At 39.6% G+C, this 22374-nt stretch overlaps 1 protein-coding gene across 4 annotated transcripts in view; it reads left to right on the top strand.

Moving 5' to 3' along the window:
• Positions 1–22374, top strand: part of samd4a (sterile alpha motif domain containing 4A) — a 188024-nt gene that overhangs the window by 116797 nt on the left and 48853 nt on the right. For all 4 annotated transcript variants that reach the window (XM_078233900.1, XM_078233901.1, XM_078233899.1 and 1 more), the window contains one exon: positions 5184–5293. In XM_078233900.1, the coding sequence (XP_078090026.1) occupies positions 5184–5293 (110 nt within the window). The remainder of the gene's footprint in view (positions 1–5183; positions 5294–22374) is intronic.

Below are 22374 nucleotides of genomic sequence, written 5' to 3'. Positions count from 1 at the left end.
TGGAGTGTATTTCATCACACCACTACTTGTGCCTTGTAGATGGTGAACAGGCTTTAGGGAGTAAGGAGGAGAGTTAGTCCCTGAAGAATTCCCAGCCTCTGATCTGCCCTTGCAGCCACAGTGTTTGCGGTTCAGTTTCTAGTCAGTGCTAACACCCAGAATGTTGATGGTGGAGGAGTCAGCAATGGTAATGGCAAGGGGAGCTGGTTAGATTCTCTTGTTGGAGATGGTCGTTGCCTGGCACTTGTGTGGCACATATATTACTCACCACTTATTAGCTCAAGCGTTGTCCAAGTCTTGCTCAGATATTTGCAGTCAGGCTATAGAAATGGGCAAGTAGAAATAAATTGAATGGCAAGTGTTTATTTTGCTGTTTGGAGTTTGCTGCAGGCAATTACATTTGATGTTCACAGATTGCGGCTACAGTATATTGTATATAGTCCTCTGTGCATGTTGAAAGAGAATCTGCATTTCAGATTTTGTTTTGTTACATAAACTAAACACTTTCCTCACTGCTGCTTATTGCTTTTTGTCGTCATTTATTAAGGTTTATGTTTGGAAAACATAAATCTGAAGGTAGCTGTGCCAATATCAGTGAGTTCCATATTATTTACAATAATACTGCTGGATAAATCTCAGTCCGAATCCCCAGTGAAATAGTGTCAATGAAGGTGTTTTAAAATGTGAAAATGTCATTTTTTAGCAATAACTAGTAGAAAATTAATTTTACTGCACAAGTATAACGATCAGTTGTGAATGTCAATATTTTCTGATGTATTTGATACATCTTTAAGTATGTATTTCCCCACCTGTGGTAGTCATCTGGGGCAGACGATGAAGCGGGAAAAAATCCTAGTCATTCCAAGTTACTTTTGCAAGCTTCCTACCAATTGACCCAAGTTGTCAAGCCATTTGGGAATGATGTGCAACACAAGATGTACAGAAAAAATAGTAACTTGTTCTTGTTTCCTACAACTAAACGGTTTCAAATTTCATCCATGTACAATACTAATAATCAATCATAAGTACAATTACAGTTTGACTCTTGTTGGCATGAGATCCAAATTATCAATCCATTCATATTATGAAATTTAACCAAAGTAGCGCAACTATTTTTAATCAAGTAACTTTGAATTAAGTGGAGTAGATTGAATAACAATATTTTTCCACAACCACAAAGTAGCATCCTCAAACAGATTAACAAGTTTGACAATGTACCAGTCATTATAGCTTAAAACAAGAAATTAATTTCAGATCATCTTTATGAGTGAGGTGAGGTGCCTGAAGATTGGAGGGTGGCAAATGTTGTGCCTTTGTTTAAAAAGGGCTGCAGGGAAAAGCCTGGGAACCACAGGCCGGTGAGCTCACATCTGTGATGGGTAAGTCGTTGGAAGGTATTTTGAGAGATAGGATCTACAGGCATTTAGAGACGCAAGGACTGATTAGGGACAGTCAGCATGGCTTTGTGAATGGAAACTCATGTCTCTCAAATTTGATTGAGTTTTTTGAAGGGGTAACCAAGAAGGTAGGTGAGGGCAGTGCATTTGATGTTGTCTACATGGACTTTAGCAACGCCTTTGACAAGGTACCACATGGTAGGTTGTTGCATAAGGTTAAATCTCTCAGGATCCAGGGTGAGGTAGCTAAATGGATACAAAATTGGCTTGATGACAGAGGGAGGTTGTAGAGGGATGTTTTTTAAACTGGAGACCTGTGACCAGCGGTGTGCCTCAGGGATCGGTGCCGGGTCCACTGTTATTTGTCATTTATATTAATGATTTGGATGAGAATATAGGAGGCATGGTTAGTAAGTTTGAGAATGACACCAAGATTGGTAGCATAGTGGACAGTGAAGAAGGTTATCTAGGATTGCAATGGGATCTTGATCGATTGGGCCAGTGGGCTGAGGAATAGCAGATGGAGTTTAATTTGGATAAATGTGAGATGATGCATTTTGGTAGATTGAACCAGGGCAGGACTTACTCAGTTAATGGTAGGGTGTTGGGGAGAGTTACAGAACAACGAGATCTAGGGGTACAGGTTCATAGCTCCTTGAAAGTGGGGTCGCAGGTGGACAGAGTGGTGAAGAAGGCATTCAGCATGCTTGGTTTCATTGGTCAGAACATTGAATACAGGAGTTGGGACGTCTTGTTGAAGTTGTACAAGACATTGGTAAGGCCACACTTGGAATACTGTGTATAGTTCTGGTCACCCTATTATAGAAAGAATATTGTTAAACTAGAAAGAGTGCAGAAGAGATTTACTAGGATGCTATCGGGACTTGATGGTTTGAGTTCTAAGGAGAGGCTGGATAGACTGGGACTTTTTTCTCTGGAGCGTAGGAGACTGAGGGGTGATCTTATAGAGGTCTATAAAATAATGAGGGCATAGATCAGCTAGATAGTCAATATCTTTTTCCAAAGGTAGGGGAGTCTAAAACTAGAGGGCATAGGTTTAAGGGGAGGGATACAAAAGGGTCCAGAGGGGCAATATTTTCACACAGGGTGTTGAGTGTCTGGAACAAGCTGCCAGAGGTCGTAGTAGGTGCGGGTAGAATTTGTCTTTTAAAAAGCATTAAGACAGTTACATGGGTAAGATGGGTATAAAGGGATATGGGCCAAATGCAGGCAATTCGGACTAGCTTAGGGGTTTAAAAAAAGGCAACATGGACAAGTTGGGTCGAAGGGTCTGTTTCCATGCTGTCAACCTCTATGACTCTGAGTGGACTAGTCTTAAAGCCTGTCAGTTAGCTTGGAATACCAATTATCACATTGCATCCTCAAAATGCATATTTCTTTGGTCATTTGTCCTAATCTCTTTGTGGTCCACTGTCAAACTTTGCTTTGTAACATTCCTGTCAAATGGCTGGATGTTTTATTACATTAAAAGCATTGTATAAATACAAGTTGTTGCTTAAAATTAGAAGTTTGTATTTTACAGTTGGCTTCCCTTTGCAAAGGAGAATTTAGGTTTACAGAACTTAGACTATGCCTGCATTTACTGAATGGTATAACATTCTTTGGATGGCCAATTATTTTTGGGTTAGCTTTGGTTGGTTCATTGCCAATATTTTTTTCAAAGCTATAAAATCTATTTTGGTGGTGTTTCCCTTCAAGAGCCACTGGATACCTTTCTGAAAGATATGTCTCTTAAGAGAGAATGTCGTGTGTTCACTGACTTAACACTGCCTCTCTTGCAGTATGCTCCAAATACAGGAAATCTGCTTATAAACGGGTGATATCAAGAGTTTTTTTTAACCTGCTGAGCTCTTGAATCTAGAGTGACAACATGTGATGTGTCATTTGGTTTGGACAAGAACAGGTGTGGTTTATTTTTAATAATGGCAGGCAGATCTGAGTAAAGGAATAAGGAATAAAAAGCCCACAGAAAAAGTGGTCCAAGTATGATTGGCGCAAGAAGTTAATGATGGTATTAGATTAAAATACGAGGCTTAATGTTGTCCAAAAGAGCAGTAAGCCTGAGGATTGATGGACAGAATTCAACAAAGAGTGACCAGGAAATTGATTAAGAAAGTGAAGAGGATATAGTAAACTATCAAAAGACATTAAACAGGTATGTAAGAAGGAAGAGATTAGTGAAAGCAAATACCTGCCATTTAGAGACAGGTGGGAGAAATTATAATGGAGAATAAGGGCATAGCAGAGACATTCTGGAAATGGTGGGGTTCCAAGTAGGGAGCATTAAGAAACTTGTGAAGGAACAGTACTGGAGAAATTAATGGGACTAAAAGTTGACCAATTCCTTGGTCTGAATTCTAGGGTCTTGAATAAGCTAGTGGATAGATTGGTTTTGATTTTTCAGAGTTCCCTAGATTCTAGAACATTCCTCATGGGTTGGAAGGAATGGACGTAACCTTTCTATTCATGGAAAGGGGGGGAGAAATTGGGGAACTATATATCAGTTAGCTAGACATCAGTCATTGGAATTCTTTAATAGAACACAAAAAAAAATGAGTAGGCAAAATCAGCATGTATTTATGAATGGCCTGTTCTTGCTCTTATTTCTTATGTTCTTAAGAAGTAGTGCCCTGAGGCTAAACATGCGGCCATTTGATATGGAGGCAGATCTTTTACTGTGTTGTACTTCAGATTTGATGGTCTGTTTAGTCTAGATATGTAAATAATGAAGTAATCAACATATGAAGAAAATAATATCCAATTTTTTACATGGAAACTTCTAAACTTGTGCTCTTACTGAATATCTTGTATTCTATAGATGGAGTTCCAAACAGTTATTACAATAATTAAACATTTGCATGTCACTAAACATGGCATGAAATTTATACATAATTGTTTATCATCAGAGATATAACTTTGCCTTTCCTGAAAGGCTGTTCAACTAAATTTTTTTTCCCCCTGAGCAGAGATTGGAACATATTATGCAAAATTACACCAAAACTGTGCTAAATTTAGAAAGTACTTGACATAGCAGGTGAGTTGGGTCAGCTCAACTGATATTGGTTCTCCATTTATGCAGCTGGTCTGGACAGTCTGCTGATGATTCAGAGGTAATTTAGCCAGTGACATAGTATGCAAAGTGAATTTGGTAGCCCTAGTGCTCAAATGTTTGTAAACAAGGTAATTTTCCTTTTTAGCATGTACAGTAATCATCAAGCCAGGTAATAGTTTCCGCAGTACTAAATGGAGCTCTCGGAGCCCTCTGCTGAATTTTGTCAAGGGACAGTCTTCAGTGATGTGAGTCATTGATTGGGGTGCACCACAGCTGCAGTCTGGGTTTCCCGCAAGGCCCCACTTGTGCCGATTTGTTGCACAAAGGCCTTGGCCAGTGTGGAAATGGTTGAGGAGTGGCCAATGTTGGCATGGCATGTTGAAGCCAGGTGGGTGGGCTGTGGGATCTGTGATGAGGAAGTGTTTTTTAACAGTGGCGTGTTTGATCCATTCCTGCTGCCATAGGGCCTCTACTGTTACTATTATTTCTTGGTACAGTGATTTTAGTCATACAGGCTGGCATGATGGGAGGAGAGCAGCAGGTGGATTGGTAAGATCCTTGCGTAGCATCATATTGACTGCTTATAATACAAGGTACTTAATATATTGCAAAATTTGAAAATTAGCATTAATAATAAAAAAGCTGATGAATACATTGTTAGTACAAAATATAGATATTAAACTCCAGTAAAGCTGATAACATTTTAATTACAGATGTTCCCGCTTGGCTAAAAAGTTTGCGTCTGCATAAGTATGCAGCTCTATTCTCCCAGCTAACATATGAAGAAATGATGGCACTTACAGAAGTACAGCTAGAAGCACAGGTATGTTGATTAATTCCGGATTATCCCGAACTGATATAAAATGTTAATTTTAGTGTTATTTATCAATTGAGCTTAATGATTTTTTTTCTTTTGAACAAGCTTGCTGTTTGGAGAAAAAATACCTTTGGCTTGTATTCTAGCAATTGTCCAGAGATCTGACTTTCTTTTCAAAAAAAGAAAGAACTTGCATTGTATATAGTGCCACAATGACATCTGGATGTTCTAACGTGCTTCACGGCCAATGAAAAACATGTTGGATGTAATCACTGTTCTAATTTATCCAGTTTACATACAACCAGACCTCTCCAAGCTAATGAGAAAAAAATGACCATGTAATTTTTTTGGTTGAGAGGTGAATATTGGTCAAGACACTCGGAGCTCCTTTACTGATCAAATCATTGTATGGAATTTTTTTATGCAGGTCACAGAGTGAACTCAGTTTAGCATCTCTTCTGCAAATCTCCCTTGTACAGTACAAATTATCCTTCTAGTTTATATGCTTGGGACTCTGGAGTGGGACATAACCTCCTGACTGATAGGAGAGAAGTGTACTGACATTAGAAAATAATTTGACTTGCTGCATTGTTCCTGTAGCCTTATTTCTGTGCAAGTTTTTGTGCTGGCCCGTTTCTCTGATTTACCATTTAATCAGTATCTGATAGGGGCCAGTTTCTCATTTTTGCTTTGAGTCAGTCATGGGCTCCCAAACTTGAGCACATAATCTATATTATTCCCTCAATACAGCACTGGACTGGCAGTGTTGTTGGAAATGATGCCTTTTCCAATCTGATAGTTCAGGTGGATGCTGAAGATTCCATGGCACTATTTAAAGAAGAGCAGAGTAATCCTGGTGCAGGGTCAACATTCCCTCCCTAACCAGTGCAACGAGCAAGAGATTGTTCTGCATCATTTCTGTTTGTGTGAGTTGTTGTGTGGAAAAAGGTGCTGAGCTTGTCGACATGACGTACTCAAAACAATTTGTTATACTTGAAATATTTGAGATTCCTCCGATAAAGAGGAAAGAGAGCTATAATGAGGAAAGTCTTTTGTTTTTGGTCAAAGCTCAAAGTTTGGCCTTCCTCAATCTTTTCTTCAGTCATACCTTTGTCTCTGCCTGACGCTACCTTCACTGTTCAAAACCTTTGGTCCCTAAGGCATCAGATTTTTCAGATTTTTTTTTCTCTTTTGAGATACGAAAGAAGTTTTCATTTCCAACTCTTAAAGAAGTTTTCCTTCAGGGTCCTGCTTAATAGCTTCAAAGAATGGGAAGTTTCTGACTAACACCTGACCAAAAGGTCAGTTACATCTAAAAGACACAGTTTGAGGTGTTGATCAAACTGTATATTAATAGTAAATTTGCGGTTCGTGTTTTTGACGGTGACCATCTTAGTGGATACAAAACATTTTGGATTGCATTTTAGGTAGCTCGAGTCCGGATTCTGCAGACCTGTCTACAAATAACTGGCTCCACATGCACTATTTTCACTCCAGGGAGGCCAGGTGAGCAGGCCCGCCTCAGTTTTCTGGGACTTTGTCCACATTATATTAAAGGCTGTTAAGTCCTTTAGGCCTCACCCCTTCCTCCCCCCATGTGACTTCCACGCCCCTTTCATGCCTCCCATGGCTCAAACATCATAGAAATCATAGAAACCCTACAGTGCAGAAGGAGGCCATTCGGCCCATCGAGTCTGCACCGACCACAATCCCACCCCACATATTTACCCGCTAATCCCTCTAACCTACCCATCCCAGGACTCTAAGGGGCAATTTTTAACCTGGCCAATCAACCTAACCCGCACATCTTTGGACTGTGGGAGGAAACCGGAGCACCCGGAGGAAACCCACGCCATGCCAAACATGCATTCGTAGTTTCAATAGCAGAAACATTACCCACTTCACACCTCTTAATCTTGTCCAAATAAATATACATTGAAAAAACCGATCAAAGAAAGAGTAACACACAACCTCATAAAGATGTCAATCAATCAAAGCTGACACTCTACTTCAGCCTACATAAACAGACCCCATTAGTGAATCATGGAGCTCAGTCAAGCGTTTGCAAAGAGATCATTTGGAGAACAGATGCTGGGCATGGGGGATGTGATGGGGGCATGGGTAAGACTTTGAAATATATCTTTCAAAAGTTCCCAATCCAGACTTTGACAATTCCTCTAAGGGACCATGAATCACAAGAACTGGCTGCGCTCCACGAAACTTGCATGGGGTTGAGATGCCTACTCCCACGATGAATTAACCAGGACAGGTTTCCTGTGCTGGTGAAAATTGCTTCTACTGGGAACGGGAACAGGAATCTCAGAAACTGGCACCACCTGTCATTTTTAAAGGTCTCCAGAGTTGGTGCAACTCTGCAAAAATCTGGTCCTTTTATGAAGTTTTTACAATCAAATTGATTTGCTCGATCATCTGAATATATCTTTGTTAGCATGGAAAATTGAAATCAACCAAGAAGCAGCTGTCAACTCGGTCAGTATTTCTGAACAACAATGTTACTACAATAAGATATATAATCAAGCAAAGAACTTGTTTTTCCTCTGCATATTTGGTTGCAATGTGCACCTGGTTTTGATGCCATAACATGACTATACTTTTGGTTCAAAACTTGCATGTTTGTAGAAACTGGCAGGTAAATGTGAGTATTATATATGCATGAGTCCACCTCAAGTCAATGAGATGGCTCTTTTTTTAAAAAAAAATTGAATTACCCAAAGATTTCATGGCCTTGGGTCAAACTACTAAGATTTCACAGCATAAATGCAAATTTTCAGTCCCCTTTCGGTAACAATTTATCATGTATCCCATTTTCACACTTCCATTTTCAGGGAAAGTCCTTACAATCTGCTCAGTGAATAACCGTGCTTGCTTCATTGAGACAGGAACACTTAGTTCTTAGATATACTTGGGCTGGATGTTAGCCCTGCTTACAGAAATTTGAGGAGCCCATAACTCTCAGCCTCCACTCGATAACTGGACTTTTGAGAGAACTATTGTTAATGCAATGTTTTCTTGGTACTAGAAGTGAGAAAATTCAGACATGTTTACAATGCTAAATTGAAACAAATTGTCTTTAATGTCTAGTTAACTTGTGCAGTTTTGCAGAATATTGATTCTTTATTTCAGATTTTGTTTTCTGATTTGTCATCAATATGAAGGATCAACCCAGCGGCCTTGTAGCTGGTGGGAGAAAACCTTTTTGGTACTTGGCATAATGAGAGGGAATAGAAAGTTCAGGCTCCCTGGGATTGGAACTTTGGCCCTCTCAGCATCATGGTCTGGCCTATTTTAATAAGTAACGTAATAGGATCTTAGCATTCTCGCTTCAATATTATCACATATTTCTTGCTCTTATTTTGCACAAAGTGGTTCACCCATCCAGTTCTGTTTGAATGTTTTAGGATTAGCCAGTTCCAAGTAATTTTTATGTCAGTTTGTTATGGAATTTTATTTGCCTTTTATACTATTAGTGTCCAATTTATTATTTTTTACGCATTTTGGTCCAGAGAAAAGGTTCCCAGATTTTCTCTTCAAAGAGTCAACTCCCTTGCATGCTCCCTTTCTTTACAATGCATTTTCATAGAATGGAGAATTTTATTTTCTCAGTTAACATGTCATTATGTAGGACGTAAAGCAACATTTGTGATACTAGACCAGTACTACATTATGTTATGATTTCAAGGAGACCAGTAACTTTCACAAAGAAACTCGAACTCCTAGTTATTAACTGAAAGCATTATGCCACAAGATTTAACATTTTAATCAAAAAAACCTCTATTGTGCAAGAGTTAAAGCAATTATTACTAACAACACTATTTTAACAACTCTTTATGCCCAAAAATCTCAACAGGCAGTCCCGTTTCTACTGTTGTTTCCACTCAAGTTCCCCTTTACAGTGTTCCTTTAGTTCTGGGACCAAACCAAAAGTGTGTCATAGCTTACAGGAATTCATTTTGATTCACCTCTGTGTTCTCGCTATTCTGAGGCATGAGACTTCTTGGAGTCTTTCCACTAGCATCCAGCTAGGCCATCCTCCAACTCTCTTTTTAAGCACCTCATGATTGGGAACATCCGAGCTCAAGGAGAGGTCTTGCTGCTTTCTTGCTTAGCGACTTTGACTCAGAAAACACCCTTGCTTTGTGATAGCCCTTTGTTTCTTCTCTATGCAATTCTTCCTTCCTTCCATCTTAAATGGGCAGCCCATTCTGAAACAATGCCATCTCTGCAACATCTACCCTGTCAAGCTCCCTCAGAATCTTCTTTGTTTCAATAAAATCACCTCTCATTCTTCTAAACTGCCACGTGTTATAGGCCCAACCTGTCGTTCCTTTCCTCATAAGACAACCATTTCATCACTGGAATCAATCAAACATGAATTAAAAGGCAAATTTTGGCCATTGCCAAAAATGGCACACATCTGCAGATTCTCAGTTCAGCTTACAGCTGCAGCAATATATTTGCCTATGCATAGTTATGGCCTCCATCTTTGGCCTGCACCACCAGAATCATCATCTGAGGCTCTGTATCCTTTCATGTGGTTTCTGCTAGTTTCAGTCAGCCAAAGGTTTTAGCTTCTAGTCTTGATTTCCTTAGAAACTGGAATTACCATTTCCTTTCTCTGTTTCCTTTATCAGTTTCCCTTTTCAGTTAGGCTCTGAGTCAAAAAATACAAGCTTTGTAGCCACTGATTCTATTGCACTTGCCCTCTCCCACTCCCTGCCCCAACCTTGCAAAAAAACAAAGCTTTAACGTAGCAAAGGTTTTTGTTCACAACAGTTTCAAAGTATAGCAATTTCTTATCATTCCTAAACACTTTAACAGATACCATACAGGTAATCATCTCCTATTTCCCAATTACACATTTTATTTGCAAAATAATAAGTGCTTAACCAAAGCAAAAGCATGTAAATATAACAATTAGGATTAGCAGGATTCAGACATCATAGAATTATCATCGTTCATAGCCTGCCTTTTCTCCCCATTCTTTAAACTCAGGACAAAGCATCAGCTATTACATTGCTTTTCCTGGCAATGTGCCTCAATTTTTAGGTTGAAGGGCTGATGTATTAAACTTGAGCGAAACAACCAAAGATTCTTCGTATGGAAAGTTCCAAAAATGCCATTGAATTATGATCATCAATTAATATGTCCCCTTGATTCTTCAAAACATGTGCTTCAAATTGTTGAAGGGCCAAGACTAGATTTAACATTTCCTTCTCAATTGTGGGGTATTTTTGTCAATGCGTATTAAGTTTTCTTGAGAAATAACTGACTGGATTCTCCATATCAGTAACATCACCTTATAGCAAGACCACTCCTACACCTGCATCTCTCATTTCAATAGCTATTTTGAATGGTATATTGAAATTTGGAGCAGCCAAAATAGGTTAATTTATTTATACAACCTTCAAACTCTCAAAAGCAGTTTGACAAACTCTATTCTGTTAACTTTTAAGTTTTTCTTCAACACATTCATTAATGGAACAAGCGTGCTGAAGTTTGGAACAAACTTCCTGTAAAAAACACTCATTCTAAGGAACCGAAGTATTTCCCACTTTGTTTAGGGACAGGAAAGTCTATTATCGCTTGAGGGTTAGCCTCTCTGGGCAACATTCGATCTTTCCCCACGATATGTCCCAAATAGTTGATTTTGGCCTTGACAAACTCTGCAAAATTATCACCAAATCAACTTTTAGTAGTCTATCAAATATTGTACTTGTTCCGCATTTCCTCCTCAAGTGTTAAGTGTAGGCCAATAGATAATTGATATACACAACAGAGTTGTGTAGTCTGGCAATTACTTTGTTCATAAATCTTTGAAAGGTAACTTTATCATTTTAGCATAACCGTACATTGGTACAAGCCAACTGGGGATACGAAAAGTAGAGATTTCTTTAGTTCAATCTGTGAGTGAAATTTGCAAATAACCCTTCAGCAAATTGATCTTGCTGATGAAATTTGAATTCCCAACTCTATTGATGTAATCAAATTAGTGAATGGATAGGGGTCAGCTTTTGTTACAGCATTAACTTTATTGTAATCAATGCAGAATCTTAGTGATCACCATGTTTTTGTACTAGTGTGACGAGAGAACTCGAGGTACTTAGACTCCGTGCAATGACATACTGTCCAGCATAAATTTAATTTCCTCTCTGACTTCAGCCAGTTTTCCAGGATTGACTCAGTAAGGGTTTTGTTCGGGTTTAGCATTTCCCACATCAGCGTCATGCACAGCTAAAGGTGTTTGCCCTGGTCTATCTATACATACTGACTCATGTTTTTAGCAGCTTGGCTACGTCATCCTGAGACTTATTTGAAAGATAGGCTAATATTCGATCCAAATTTTTAAAAAATCTCCATATTGGCTCATTTCATTCGATCTGATGACTTTTAATCTCTGACTCATCATTTGAACCCTCAAATAAGGAAAATAGTGAAAAGAATATTCTTAGCACCTGGAGTACTCACAGTAAGTAGTCCAACAGGTTTATTTGGTAGCACGAGCTTCCAGAGCACTGCCCCTTCATCAGGTGGAGTACTGTCATTGGTTGACCACTCAAAGAACAAAGAACAGTACAGCACAGGAAACAGGCCCTTCGGCCCTCCAAGCCTGTGCCGCTCCTTGGTCCAACTAGACCAATCATTTGTATCCCTCCATTCCCAGGCTGCTCATGTGACTATCCAGGTAAGTCTTAAACGATGTCAGCGTGCGTGCCTGCCTCCACCACCCTACTTGGCAGCGCATTCCAGGCCCCCACCACCCTCTGTGTAAAAAACATCCCTCTAATATCTGAGTTATACTTCGCCCCTCTCACCTTGAGCCCGTGACCCCTCGTGAACGTCACTTCTGATCTGGGAAAAAGCTTCCCACCGTTCACCCTATCTATCCCCTTCATAATCTTGTACACCTCTATTAGATCTCCCCTCATTCTCCGTCTTTCCAGGGAGAACAACCCCAGATTACCCAATCTCTCCTCATAGCTAAGACCCTCCATACCAGGCAACATCCTGGTAAACCTTCTCTGCACTCTCTCTAACGCCTCCACGTCCTTCTGGTACTGCGGCGACCAGAACTGGACGCAGTACTCCAAATGTGGCCTAACCAGCGTTCTATACAGCTGCATCATCAGACTCCAGCTTTTATACTCTATACCCCGTCCTATAAAGGCAAGCATACCATATGCCTTCTTCACCACCTTCTCCACCTGTGTTGCTACCTTCAAGGATTTGTGGACTTGCACACCTAGCTCCCTCTGTGTTTCTATACTCCTGATGACTCTGCCATTTATTGTATAACTCCTCCCTACATTATTTCTTCCAAAATGCATCACTTCGCATTTATCCGGATTAAACTCCATCTGCCACCTCTCCGCCCAATTTTCCAGTCTATCTATATCCTGCTGTATTGCCCGACAATGCTCTTCGCTATCCGCAAGTCCAGCCACCTTCGTGTCATCCGCAAACTTGCTGATTACACCAGTTACACCTTCTTCCAAATCATTTATATATATCACAAATAGCAGAGGTCCCAGTACAGAGCCCTGCGGAACACCACTGGTCACAGACCTCCAGCCGGAAAAAGACCCTTCGACCACTACCCTCTGTCTCCTATGGCCAAGCCAGTTCTCCACCCATCTAGCCACTTCTCCTTGTATCCCATGAGCCTTAACCTTCTTAACCAACCTGCCATGTGGGACTTTGTCAAATGCCTTACAGAAATCCATATAGACGACATACACGGCCCTTCCTTCATCAACCGTTTTTGTCACTTCCTCAAAAAACTCCACCAAATTTGTAAGGCACGACCTCCCTCTTACAAAACCATGCTGTCTGTCACTAATGAGATTGTTCCGTTCTAAATGCACATACATCCTGTCTCTAAGAATCCTCTCCAACAACTTCCCTACCACGGACGTCAAGCTCACCGGCCTATAATTTCCTGGGTTATCCCTGCAACCCTTCTTAAACAACGGGACCACATTCGCTATCCTCCAATCCTCAGGGACCTCACCCGTGTCCAAAGAAGCGACAAAGATTTCCGTCAGAGGCCCAGCAATTTCATCTCTCGTCTCCCTGAGCAGTCGAGGATAGATGCTATCAGGCCCTGGGGCTTTGTCAGTTTTAATGTTCCCTAAAAAACCTAACACTTCCTCTCTTGTAATGGACTCCTACAGACATAATAAAATTTCAGCATATTTAGGATGTTTCTTTCTTTTTGGGATACTCATTACAACATTTATCTCATTAAATCCCTTTTTAACGCAAGGGACAGTAAACCTAGCCATCAGTGGTTTATCTGGCAGAAAACTAGTACTTTATCTTCAGGCTTAAAAGTTCGAGCTTCAGCTATCTTTTCCACTCAGTTTTTCATTACTGGTTCGGAAATCTTAAGTTGTTTCTGAGTTGCCACACGTTTTTGACCGTTTCTCTTGAAATCTGGACTCGTATTCTAAGAAAACAGTTTCTTCTTCCTGGGCCGTAACTTTCTCTTTAAGGAATTTGAGTAGTCCCTTTACTTCATATTAATAGACTAACTCAAAAGGATTCAATCGGTTGAAATTTCCTTATCCGAGTCCTTGGGGTGTTCAAGGAAATAAGTTTTAGTTGTTGTTAAGGCATGATGGCATCTTTCCAATGTCCACTGAGACTGTAGTTTGTAGGCAGATGATTTGGTCTGCTGTATTTCTAAGCTGCACGTTGTTTCTGGTGACGTGAAATTTGATTCCTGATCAAATTGAGTGACCTGGTGAAAAACTAAATTAACTCTCAACACCTTTGCAGTAATTTTTCTTAAGGGAATTGGGTCAAATTAGACCAATCCAAAATTAGTAAAAGATATTTATATCCTGGGTATTGGTTTTGGGTAGGGGTCCCACACAATCCACTCTAATCCTACTGAATAGTTGATTGAAAGTAGTTGTTGGGATTGTGGAGCTGGTTTAATTGACAGTTTGGGCTCCCCAACCTTGCAGAATTTAAGTTTATTTATTAGTGTCACAAGTAGGCTTACATTAACACTGCAATGAAGTTACTGTGAAAAATCCCCTAGTTGCCACACACTGCCTGTTCGGGTATACTGAGGGAGAATTTAGCATGGTCAATGCACCTAACCAGCACGTCTTTCAGACTGTGGGAAGAAACCGGAGCACCCAGAGGAAACCCACGCAGACAGCTAGAACGCGCAGACTCCACCCAAGCCAGGAATCGAACCTGGGTCTTGGTGCTGTGAGGCAGCAGTGCTAACCACTGTTCCAGCATGCTGCCCTAATTCAACTGCACCGACTTGTCATCCTGGCCAATAAATGATCCATTACTTCAGCTTGAATCTTTCTTATTTGTAAATGACCTGCTGTTAGGATCTCATGAGCAATTCTTAAAATTTCCCTCCGGTATCCAGGAGGGACAACAGTTTGATGGACTGTCCACACTTAACCTGCTGGCCTCTGGTGAGGTTTCCACTTCCTCATCAATATGTCAATTTTTAAGTAACAACATTCAGGGCCCCTTTCTAATTCTTTCCCAGAATGTGTCATCCAAGACAATTACTGTAAATCAGGATTTGTCTACTGGCCTTCAATCAATGAAGCTTGGCTAAATAATTCAGCCGAATTATTTACAGGGTCTCAAACCTCCAAGTTCCCAAAAAAAGTTTAATCTGACTGAGCACCTGAATTATCTTGCTTCTCAATTGATTCTGCTTCATCCTGCCCAGCCTTGCAAGCTTGAACCCTAGTTACCATATGATCTGGGAACAATCCAGGATGTTCCTCCTGGTTTCTTGAACCTCAACCAGTTCTCTCGATTCTCAATCATGCTAATACTTTCACATTTGCCAAATCATTACCCAGTATAAAACCACCCCTTCAATAGATAAACTAGGAACAATTTCCACAGTAAAACTCTTGTTTACTCAGTCACTTCATAAATTAACTTTATACAAGAGAACAGGTTTATAAATCCCACCTTACTAGTTTTTCTTTCTTCGAACCATCTGGAAGATGCATTATATCATCAGCCGCTATCTATGATTAAATTGCTTTACTATCTTTCAAAATATCAATTCGTTTACTTGTTTTGTTGGTGGCGAACCACAAACCTGACTCACTCATCAGTACCCAAGGAAGAATCCACTTGACTTAGTAGGTTCTAAGGGAACATTGGACAATTGTACTATTGGTATTGTTTCATCACTCATTTCCTTTACTGGTACTGTCTTTTTCAAACACCTCTTGGGCACCGATATTATTGCCACTGATTTAACTTTCAACTTCCAATCATTTGCTTTTAAATGCCTGTCTTACAGCAATTTTTTATTGACTGGAACAGCTTTTGCCTCTCTCAAATCCAGAATCATAGAATCCTACAGTGCAGAAGGAGGCCATTTGGCCCATCGAGTCTGCACCAACCACATTCCCACCCAGGCCGTATCCCCATAACCCCATGCATTTATCCTAGCTGGTCCCCCTAACACTAAAGGGCAATTTAGCATGGCCAATCCACCTAACCTGCACATCTTTGGACTGTGAAAAGAAACCGGAGCACCCGGAGGAAACCCACGCAGACACGGGGAGAACATAGAAATTTCACACAGACAGTGACCCGAAGCCGGGAATCGAAACCAGATCCCTGGCGCTGTGAGACATGATGTGGAGATGCTGACATTGGACTGGGGTAAGCACAATAAGACAGCAGTGCTAACTACTCTGCCATTGTGCTGCCCACATCTTTTACATTTCTCCAGTATACCTGATATAGAGCCTGTACCCATCTGCCAGTACTGCAGCTACCCTTATTTTTGAAATCCTATGGTCCAGGTATCACCTGATAGCTATTGGGATGCTATTTCTAAATTCTTTCATTACTATTCTCTTGCATTTTCAGAAGTTTCCTCTAACTTCATTGACCAAACCAACCGGTCAAACAACATTTCTTTATCCATAGCAAATTCTACCAATGTTTGATTCTGTCTTTTCTTAAGTCCAAATTTTTATTTGATATGCTTTAGGGATAAGCTCATAAGAATTAAGTATCACAGTTTTAACTGTTTTGTAATCAGAAGATTGTTCATCTAAAAGCCCTGAATAAAGATCCAATGTTTTACAAAAGAATGGTCCACTTCTCTTGTGGCCAGGCTAATTTTGTAGCAATTTTCACAAATGACGCAAAGTACCTTTCAACTACTTGCTAAATTTAGACCAGGTGAATATTCTTAGCGAAATCAAAACCCAGAGATGAATTCAACTGTTGTGCAATGTGCCAGTTCTTTGCTGTCCACAGAAATGAAGCCTTTCTCTATTCAGTTCAAAATATGCTTTCTCTTTGAAGCTATAATTCAAGTTTTTTGCATTTCTTTTTTCCTTCTAATTTAAGCTGCTTTATTTGCAACTGAATCCTAGCCAACTCAAGCTGCACTGTATTTGGGTTAAGCTTTTCTTCAAATTCCAAATGTACCATTGTACCAATAACTTCTGATTCTTTTTGGTCCCTGCTTTTGACTCAACCTTTCTGCTAATTTCCTTTGTTAATTGTTGCAAAACACCCAAGGATAAATCTCCCCTTCCCAGAAGAGTCTTAGCATTTGACAAAACCATTCTGTTTCTCAATAATTACAGTAAAATTCACCGTGAAAACCTGTTAGCCTAAACTTTAGAAAATCCCAACACCCATATCCATCTGTGATTTTGAAATTCCGGACGAACTCCCAATTCTGTTTTGATCTCCGTCAAGACCAGTAAAGAAGATATCCGAAATCCAGTTATTTAATGAGAGTGTAGGCATGAGAATCCACAAATTAAAACCAAATCATTTTTACTCCAAAGGTCAAACAGTGCAAACACTGAATACTCCCTTGGATATCCACCTATATTTTAAACCCAGAATCAACAACAATTAAACATGACTTAACAGGCACATTGTGGTTGATTTTAAACTATAAATTGCACTTTAAATAGCTGATACAACTACAATAGATCTTACAAATTGACTCGACAGTCCACTCACCATAAATGTCATCTACGTCGGCCACGAAGTTCTTCAAAACTCCATGAAAATTTTCAGCACGCTCAAGGCCAATTTTGATGGTATCAGACAGGATTGTTGACTGGCAAACGGACGTCTGGTAAGTGGGAGGCTTTAAAAATTGTGTTAACCAGTGTTCATAGTAAGCACATTCCTTTTTAGAGTGAAGGGCAAGGCTGGTAAAAGTAGGGAACCCTGGATGACTCGGGATATTGAGGCCCTGGTCAAAATGTGTGCCTCAGGGATCGGTGCTGGGTCCACTGTTATTTGTCATTCATGTTAATGATTTGGATGGGAATTTAGGAGGCATGGTTAGTAAGTTTGCAGATGACACCAAGATTGGTGGCATAATGGACAGTGAAGAAGGTTATTTAGGATTGCAACGGGATCTTGATCAATTGGGCCAGTGGACTGATGAATGGCAGATGGAGTTTAATTTAGATAAATGCGAAGTGATGCATTTTGGTAGATCGAACCAGGGCAGGACTTACTCAGTTAATGGTAGGGCATTGAAGAGAATTATAGAGCAGAGATCTGGGGTACAGGTTCATAGCTCCTTGAAAGTGGAGTCACAGGTGTACAAGGTGGTGAAGAAGACATTTGGCATTCTTGATTTCATTGGTCAGAACATTGAACACAGGAGTTGAGAAGTCTTGAAGTTGTACAAAACATTGGTAAGGCCACACTTGGAATACTGTGTACAGTTCTGGTCATCCTAATATAGAAAGGATATTATTGAACTAGAAAGAGTACAGAAAAGATTTACTAGGATGCTACCGGGACTTGATGGTTTGAGTTATGAGAGGGGCTGGATAAACTGGGACTTTTTTCCTTGAGCGCAGAAGACTTGGGAGTGATCTTATAGAGGTCTATAAAATAATATGGGGCATAGATGAGGTAGATAGTCAACATTGTTTCCCAAAGGTAGGGGAGTCTAAAACTAGAGAGCATAGATTTAAGGTGAGAGGGAAGAAATACAAAAGGATCCAGAGGGGCAAATTTTTCTCAGAGGGTGGTGAGTGTCTGGAATGAGCTGCCAGAGGTGGTAGTAGAGGTGGGTACATTTTTGTCTTTTAAAAAGCATTTAGACAGTTACATGGATAAGATTGGTATAGAGGGATATGGGCCAAATGCGGGCAATTGGGACTAGCTGAATGGTAAAACTGGGCGACATGGGCAAATTCGGCTGAAGGGCCTGTTTCCATGCTGTAAAACCGCTTTGACTCTATTTCTTAAGCTCTCTTAAGCCTGATCCCCAGTCTATAGTAGTGCATAACCAATTGAGTTCTGAGGGTACAACCTTCACCAAAAATAGCATACATCTGCAGAACTACTTCAACTCGTGACATGCTGAATGACATAGCTCAGCTGCAGTACTGTATAATTGCCTGTTCTCCGCTTCAAACTCCATCTTTAATCTCTCCATCACTGAGATTATCACCTGAGCTCTGATACCTCATGTCCTTTCATATTCTTTCAATCAGATTTTGTCTCCCAAAAGTTTTTGTTTGCAATTTATTTATCTTAATTTCCTTAAGAATTGAAAGGGTCAGTTTCCTGTGTTGATTTCCCGTTTCAGTTTTCCTTTATGGTTTGGCCCTGTTTTTTAAAAAAAAATGCATACTTTGAAACCATGGATTCCATCAAACTCTGCACTTCAGCATTCTGCAGTCTCCCTCATTGAAATAATATTCTCCTTTTCTATTCTCCTTAGCAAAGTGAATAACCCCTCATTTTCCCACATTATCTTCCATCTGCCAACTTTTTGCCCATTCACTTGACCTACCCCTTTGTATTCTCTTTGTATCCTCCTCACAACTTGTTTTCCTGCCTATCTTTGTATCATCAGAAGGTTTTCCTTCAATACAGTCAGCCCCCTCATCCAAGTCAATAATAGAGATCATAAATGATTGAGCCTCTAGCACTTAGCTGTGTGGCACTCTAATAGTTAACCATTTGCAATCCTGAAAATGATTTTTTATCCTGACTCTTTCCTGTTAGTCTATCCATGGTAATATAACACCCCCAAACCATAAGCTCTCATCTTGTGAAGTAACCTTTTATATTGCACCTTACTGAACATCTTTTGGAAATTCAAATGCACTACATCTACTGGTTTCCTTTTATCTAACCTCCTTGTTACTGCCTCAAAAAACTCCATACATTTATCAAATATAATATCCCTTTCCTAAAACCATGTTGAATCATTTTGATTGTGTTTTGATTTCTAAATGTCCTGTTACTACTCTCTTAATAATGGATTCCAATATTTTCTCAGACATTAAGCTAAGTAACCTATAGATTCATGCTTTGTGTTATCTTTTTTAAATAGGGTGTGTTACATTTGTCATTTTCAATCATTTTCATAATCGAGGGAATTTTGAAAGATTACAGCCAGTGGATCTACTATCTCCACATCTACTTACTTTAAGACCACATGAAGTAACTTGTTAGCCTTTAGTTCTTTTAGTTTTCCTAGTACTTTTTCTCACATGACCTGAGTTCTCCTTCAGTCTTTTACCCTGATGTTCTACTATTCTTGGCAGGCTTTTAATGTTTTCTACCCTGAAGGAAGATGCAAAATACTTGTCCAAAGTTTCTGTTGTTTCCCGTTATTAATTCCACAGTCTCATCTTCTAAGGGGACAAATGTTTACTTTAGTTACTCTCTTTTTATGCACTTGTGGAAATTTTTACTGTCTATTTTTTACATTTCTTGCTAATTTATTCTCAGTCTATTCTCCTCCTTTTATTATCTAGGGCTGATATTTCACAGCCCACATTGAAGAAGATTGCAAAACATAGCAAACGTTATTTGATAAATATTTCCCCCCAACACATGCACACACACACTTGGTCACTTGTTATTAAGTTTTGCTTTCTGAGCTTCCACCTATCCTTGCCCTTCTACTTTGCTTCACCCCCTTTGAAACAGTATAAAATCGATCACACTTCTCCCTCTCTTTAGCTCTGAAAAAGTCATATGGACTCAAAACGTTAACTCTGTTTCTCTCTCCATTGATGCTGCCAGACCTGCAGAGTTTTTCCAGAGTTTTCTGTTTTCATTTCCGATTTCCAGCATCCGCAGTAAAGTTGATACTGTTGAACTACAACGGTGCATGTGACAAGATGGCACTGACTGGGCTATGGGCAGCTCACAACTTCAATAAGAGAACACCATACTAGGGATGTGGAGTGGGAGGATGTGGATTGAATGAACTTCAGCACTGTACTCCGAAGTTAGATCGTATAAACAGTTTCCTTGTTGGTTACCTAGAACAGGGCTTCCCAGTGCGGTTGCAAGACTAAATTCTGTGGTTGTGAGCTCTGCAGCAGCAATGGCTGCAGTGAAGCTCTGACTAAATGTTAAAAGTTGCAAACCATCTTCCAAATCCTCCCTCTTTTTTAATGGTAGGCTTTGCCTTAATGGATGATGCTTGAGACCTAATTCATGCTCCACAAATTACTAAAAGATAAGTTTTTAAAATCTGTGAAGATTTTAAAACTCTGCACCTTGCTCTCACGGGTCTCTCTTCCACCACCACCACCCAAGAGGTCATGGCAATGTAGAGACCTCAAAATCGAGAGACAGTGGCAAAAATGTTTGGGAAGCACTGACCTAGAGTAAGCTGCTATTTCATAAACAACTTGTAGTTAACTGGTGAATACAATAAATTTGCTTGTGCGCCTGGCCATTGCAACACCAGACAAAGTAAAGAGTTATTTTACTTGTGGACTCCAAAGGTTTAAAAATATCTCTCCACATTCACTGCAAAGTAGTGGTGTGGTTAGTTTGCCTTCACAAAACATAACTGTTGATAATAAATGCTATGATTTGTGATCTTAACTTCCCTTGACCATTGTAACACTTCAGTATAATTCGTTACATATGGAGTTCTTTAAGCATTAATGATGTTAGTTTAGTTAAGCATTAACAATGTTAGTTCAGAATTGTTCAAGGCAACAACTATCACCTTTACTTAAATAAGACGTCCTTAATTTGATAATTAGTCCATGCTCCTTTCTCTGCTTAAATTCTGTACTTCGTAGTGCTTAAACCTTATTTATTTTTGCACATAGGTCTGCCTTGAACCAACATTCTTTTGTAGTACATAAAGTACAAAACCAGAATAAGGTATTTTATTTTAGTGTTGGTAGGAGACATCATGGTTTAGATAACTGCATTCATTGTTATGTGTTTGAACTGCATTTGCACATGAAGGAAATCATCCCGGAAGTTGTTACTCTGATATTATTATAAATATAAGTTGCTGTTGTTATCCCTTTTATACAAGAAGCGCCTTATCATGAATATATGCATTTATATAGCAACTGTAGTGTAATAAGAAAAATCCCAAGTTGCTTCACAGATGTGTTGTCAGACAAAATTTGACACTGAGATATTAGGCCTCGTGACCAAAAGCTTGGTCAAACAGGTTTTAAAGAACAACTTCAAGAAGGAGGGATCAGTCACAAGAGATTTATGGAATATATTCCGAAGTTTAAGCCCCAGGCAGCAGAAGGAATATCTCCCAACGTTGAAGCCAAAGAAATCAGGAAAGCTCAAGAGGCCAAAATTGGACTGAGGAGGTAGAGATAGAAAAGGTTAAAGAAATGGGACAAGTACTACTTTGGGGGATGTTCAATCTAGTTTGAAGTCTTTTGGAACTAATATTATATTGTGCTTTTGATGTGTAATATATTTGCAGGCATAACAAAGGGACTTTAGCTCTAAAGAAGAGTTATATGGACTTGAAACATTAACTCTGTTTCTATTTCCACAGATACTGCCATACCTGCTGAGTTTATCCAGCATTTTCTGTTTTATTTCAGATTCCCAACATTTGCAGTATTTTGCTTTATTTAATGTTCAATTCACTGCAATTTCTTTTCCAAGAAGATGTACCTTGAAGAGGTACTGTTGGGATTTCTGTTCGCCTTTTAACATGTTCGCCATCATTGCTTTCCATTTCCTTCTTGGTGTTTATCAAAACTCTCTTCCACCGCCACGTTTCCTTCCTCAGCCATTGTCGCCACCTGACGTGGATTCCA

Source organism: Mustelus asterias, chromosome 18 (genome assembly GCF_964213995.1).
Source record: "Mustelus asterias chromosome 18, sMusAst1.hap1.1, whole genome shotgun sequence".
In the NCBI taxonomy this organism is placed as follows: Eukaryota; Metazoa; Chordata; class Chondrichthyes; order Carcharhiniformes; family Triakidae; genus Mustelus; species Mustelus asterias.
Note: the sequence above shows the minus strand (reverse complement) of the source record. Positions and strands in the feature narration are given on the sequence as shown.